Raw genomic sequence first — 4,389 nt, 5'->3', positions numbered from 1 at the left:
TCTTAGATAAGTAATTTCCATATTTTATTGCACTTCAATCTCCTCTTTCGTCGCCTTGAACCGACAACGACGTTTCAATGACGTGTTCAAACTTAAAGGCAAACAATTCATCAATTATCTTGAACTGCGAGCAGTTCAAGCGCAGCCTTCCGAGTTGGTGACTGCGACCGCAAGCAAACGCTTTGGAGAAAGCATTGACACGTCGTAATGGTAGGTTGCACAAAGCCGCCTTTTCGGCCTCTTCCGCCTGGTTCCTGGTACACATATGCAGACACGCGGCCACGAAGAAGAGCTGCTGCGCCGTCAGGTTGGAGTTCGGTAGCCGATAGCTCTTTCCCCTCTTATGGGCTTCCAGACGGTACATTTGAAACGTTTTGGTCAGGGCGGTTGACCTAAAATAAGCCATCGGGGGATCCTCAAGGACGAGCGTCGCGTTACTGTAGCCATTGTTGTAGCAATCCATGTAGATTTTAAACTGCTGCGCCGTGGCGAAAGACCACGTTAAAAGCTTGCGACTCCGATATCCTTCCATGAACAACTGCATTACCACTTGAGAGATAAGGCTGCCGTATATGATAGCCAGTGGAAAGTCGCCCATCATGAAGAGCGGCTTCCTTAAGAGGGAGAAGGGTATGTAGAACGTCCAATAGGCTGCGACGTACCGAGCTTGAGGATAGATTGACCACAGTGACGGGGCGTACGTGTAGCGAAAATTCTTGTCGATCAAGCGGTCGTTCAGTTTACTCGTGATGTCGAGATAATTCTTTGTGAACACCTCGTTTTGGTCGATGAACGCCAAGTGGTCGTAGGCGTCTTCAACGTCGACGTACCTGAATCGCTTAATGATGCCGACGTCGGTGGTGATAAAATCCACTTGCTTTTGCAACCGTTTCACGGTTTCTTTGTCCATCCAGAAGAGCTCTTCTAACAGACCTTTTGCGAAGAGCTTCACAGTCTTCATGGCATCGTTGAAGAAGGCGATGGTACTGGGGTCCATCCTGAGGTAAATTTGGCGGTCTAGGACTAGGGCGAAGAGTTGATAGGTTTGGTAATAGCAGACATTATGACCAAGAGAAGGTTTGGCAACGTTTGCCACATTATGCTGGCTGCTGACCGCCACCATGATCTGCCGCAAGGACCTGCTCGTTCTGCGGCCTACGACCTCAATTACGGTCCAAGCGATGTAGTTGGCCACGGCCGACAAGTTTCCTAGGTCATTGAGCAGAGCAAATGATTTCCTCAGGGCCTCTACTTGATTCCAATGGGCCAGCGTCTTCCCGATAAATATTCTCTTTTGCGCTTGAGGAAGGTAGTCACGGATCGCATTCATCAAGTTCCATGAAAACTGGAACTGGTCTTGTGCTAATACCTTTATTTTAGACAGAAGATGCGCCTCATCGGTAGTACTGATGTCGTTGATGGCATCCTCTATGCTGATTATATTTTCGACGACGACTGGGTTCACGGTTGAGCTCATTGCCCCAATGATTCCGGCAATCAGATCACGGCGGAATGTTGGTTTAGCTGTGTGCGGGTGGCGCATGTACCAGGGATGGTACCTCCCAGCCGCTGAGATAGTAAGCTTTTCGAGGCCGTCGTTAAAGTGGAGAGTGAAAAACGGGTAAATATTGTAACGTAGTTGCAGCTTAATAATGACTTCGTACAGCTGCGTAATTCCGATGTTTGTCGTCTCATTGGGCCAGTCCAGGTTCAAGTTGCCGTTGACAAAGTTGACAATGTGGGCGATGCTTTGGTCTTTGGCGCTGGCGAACGAAGCGGTGCAAGACGCATAGGTGTTGGTAGCTTTTTCGAAGTTCTCGGTGTTGACCCCCCTGCCGTTGAAGTAATCCGACAAGTTCGACAGTGTCACTTGGGCTGTTAAGTGTTCCGCGTAGTTCACCTTCCAGTTCTGGCACGTGTACTGGTAAAAGTCATTGCAGGGAGATATCTGGCCAGCGACAGATGTCGATATGTAATGAGATGCTGTCTGGCATTCTTCGCTTCGACATTCCTTCTCGATCTGACGCATTGCTCGTGCGATCAGGATGGACGCGATGCAGTATACCACTGGGAAAACAAACATGCTCAGAAAAGCAAAAGTCCTTGGGACGTGGTCGCTCGGAACGCTCTGTTTCGGTGACCCCTCTTGAGGGGCCTCTGGTGGTAGAGGTAGTTCTCCTGCAGGCCCGGCCGCCGATTTTGGAAGCGTTTGTTCCTCCTCCACCATGACAGCTACCCCGACAGAAAGCAAGAAAAGAGAGAGCTACAGCCAGTCATTTACGTAAAGTTAACACAACTGAACATCGCTCGTTTTTCTTGTAATGCATGAAATCAGCTTACCTCTTTATCTTCTGGCAACGTTTCCTGTTGTTAACGAAAATGTACAGCGACGACGTGCCACTGAACACAGTTCTTGAGGAATCGAATAAATAGACCGCGTGTTCCCGCTGCACGAGCGTCTGGTTGCTTTTCGTCTTTCTCGCAACTCAAGCTCTGCCTCAGCTTGGAGCACACGGAGCGAAAGCTCGCGCTGCCGAATCCAGCGGTTAGATCCCCGCCCTTGCCCGTTTCTATCTGAATGAGCATCGTACCGGCGTGCTTTCGTGTGATCACTACCGCCGCTGTAGCATATCTTAAAGACCCATGTTAGCAGTAGTACCGTAGTGGCTAAATTGCGCACATCGAGAGCACAGACAAGTTGCCTTATATTCATTGTTTTGACGCCACTGTACGTGGACCATATTGACTCTGCTAAATGTCCCAGCGGAATAATTTCACGTAAAAGCACCTGTTTATACAATAAAATCTAATCTGAAGCATACATCATAGCTGGTCATACATCACGATCAGTAGTGCTAAAAGCACTCGTGCAGACAGTGTCCAGAGCACAGCACTGCTTGGTTGTCAGAGCGTCACCGAAGTGCAGGTATTCTACTCAAGTTACGAGAAACCCTTCACTGAGAACAAGCTCCTACTGTTTATAGTATGCAGTCACATCGCTAATACAGGGTGTTTGTGTGTGTGTTTTTGGGCTCAGTTTTGTTTTTAAGAAGCGGTGAAAGCTACACTAATTTGGTTCGTGCAGTTGAGTTATAGGACCAAGGGCACAAAAACAGATTGGGTTGTGTCTATGTGTATACAGCCTCGAACTTAGTCTGCCTGAACGGGCGATTTTTCTCCCAGCTGTAGATGAGCAATTTAGCCAGTGCAGTACGTACAGTGTGCTCAACTGTTAAACATAATGCGGGATCGGTGGCCGAAACTGATAGCAGAGCTGTCTAGCGATTAAATCAATGATGCGGCAGAGAATAAGCCGGCTCTTCTTGGGAATGTCGCCAGTCCCCGATACAAGACCTCCTCGTTCCTTTCTTTATCACCCACGCTTTAAATTTTTTTTTCCAGTCTGTTTAGTCACATCTACGCATTTACCATGCCGGGCTACCATATCTCGGTAATCTTGCAGTTTCTCTAATAAAGGCCACATTCTTTAGACAGCAACAAAAAAAATCAAAAAGCGATTTTTTTATTTTTTTTTTTATTGCCAAGTCACGCATCGGTGATTGTTTCGGAGCTGGGAGTGTAACTCCCGAAAACAACAGCGGCATAAGCTTCCAGAGTGAGCCGGTAGATGGCGCATGCAGTCTCTCCGGCCACTGCTCCCGCGTTATGTTTAACAGTTGAGTGCACTGTACAACCGCTATTCTGGGGTCTTTAACGTGCACCACGCAGTATAGGGATAACACGTCCGCACGCCGGTACGCTGCTCATCCAGATCGAGACAGGCGGGGGTGTGGATCGAACCCAGGATCTTTGGCTTCTGCAGCGCGAGCTTTCGCTTTACGCGACCGGCACGCCGCCGCGTGGCTGTTACCGAAGGTAAGCAGTGAGACTTGCAACAAGGTTGCGACTAGGGGTGTCGCGAACTTTTGTCGAACCAGATTTTTTGGCCGAACTTTCGGGGTTCGACTGGGTCGAACCGGTTCGACGAACCTTCGAACTTTTCGCCAGAATCGACCGGTTCGACTTTGTGGACAGTGTGGCCAGCCCTTGATACAAGCATGTCTAGGTTTGGAGAATTTTTTTTTTTTTTGTGCAAAGGGTTATTTTATTTTGTGAACAGCTGCAATTAAAAAAAACTAAATCTAATCACTGAAGAAGTTAATAACTTAATTTTTAGTACTGTATTAACTGAAATAGCCAATCAGCGCTGCACTTAATTCATCCCTTAGCCATTACCATCCAATCCGAAGCCAACGAGCCAGCCTGACGCGCATGCGCACACGAGTCGAACCTCGATACAAGGTTCGTCGAACTTTCCACTAAAAGTTCGAAAAGGTCGAACCTGGTCGAACTCGAACCGCGGCCGGTTCGCGACACCCCTAGTTGCGA

At 48.3% G+C, this 4,389-nt stretch overlaps 1 protein-coding gene across 2 annotated transcripts; it reads right to left on the bottom strand.

The window, feature by feature from the left end:
- On the bottom strand, window positions 1–2,490 carry LOC121835546. 2 transcript variants are annotated; one of them, XM_042289914.1, is made up of 2 exons: window positions 2,341–2,490; window positions 1–2,263 (listed from the first exon to the last, which is right to left on the bottom strand). In XM_042289914.1, the coding sequence occupies exon 2, from the start codon at window positions 2,225–2,227 to the stop codon at window positions 35–37; it is 2,193 nt and encodes a 730-aa protein (XP_042145848.1). In that variant the 5' UTR covers window positions 2,228–2,263; window positions 2,341–2,490; the 3' UTR covers window positions 1–34. The 2 variants fall into 2 exon arrangements, with proteins under 2 accessions (XP_042145848.1, XP_042145849.1); XM_042289915.1 differs by having other exon boundaries at window positions 1–2,232.
- Window positions 2,491–4,389: the final 1,899 nt, after the last annotated feature.

This window comes from Ixodes scapularis, unplaced genomic scaffold, assembly GCF_016920785.2.
Source record: "Ixodes scapularis isolate PalLabHiFi unplaced genomic scaffold, ASM1692078v2 PGA_scaffold13__105_contigs__length_92229423, whole genome shotgun sequence".
Classification (NCBI taxonomy): domain Eukaryota; kingdom Metazoa; phylum Arthropoda; class Arachnida; order Ixodida; family Ixodidae; genus Ixodes; species Ixodes scapularis.
Note: the sequence above shows the minus strand (reverse complement) of the source record. Positions and strands in the feature narration are given on the sequence as shown.

Bases quoted from the DNA above. Each gene is read 5' to 3' on its own strand.
- LOC121835546 (XM_042289914.1), bottom strand. From the start codon at position 2,227: ATGGTGGAGGAGGAACAAACGCTTCCAAAATCGGCGGCCGGGCCTGCA.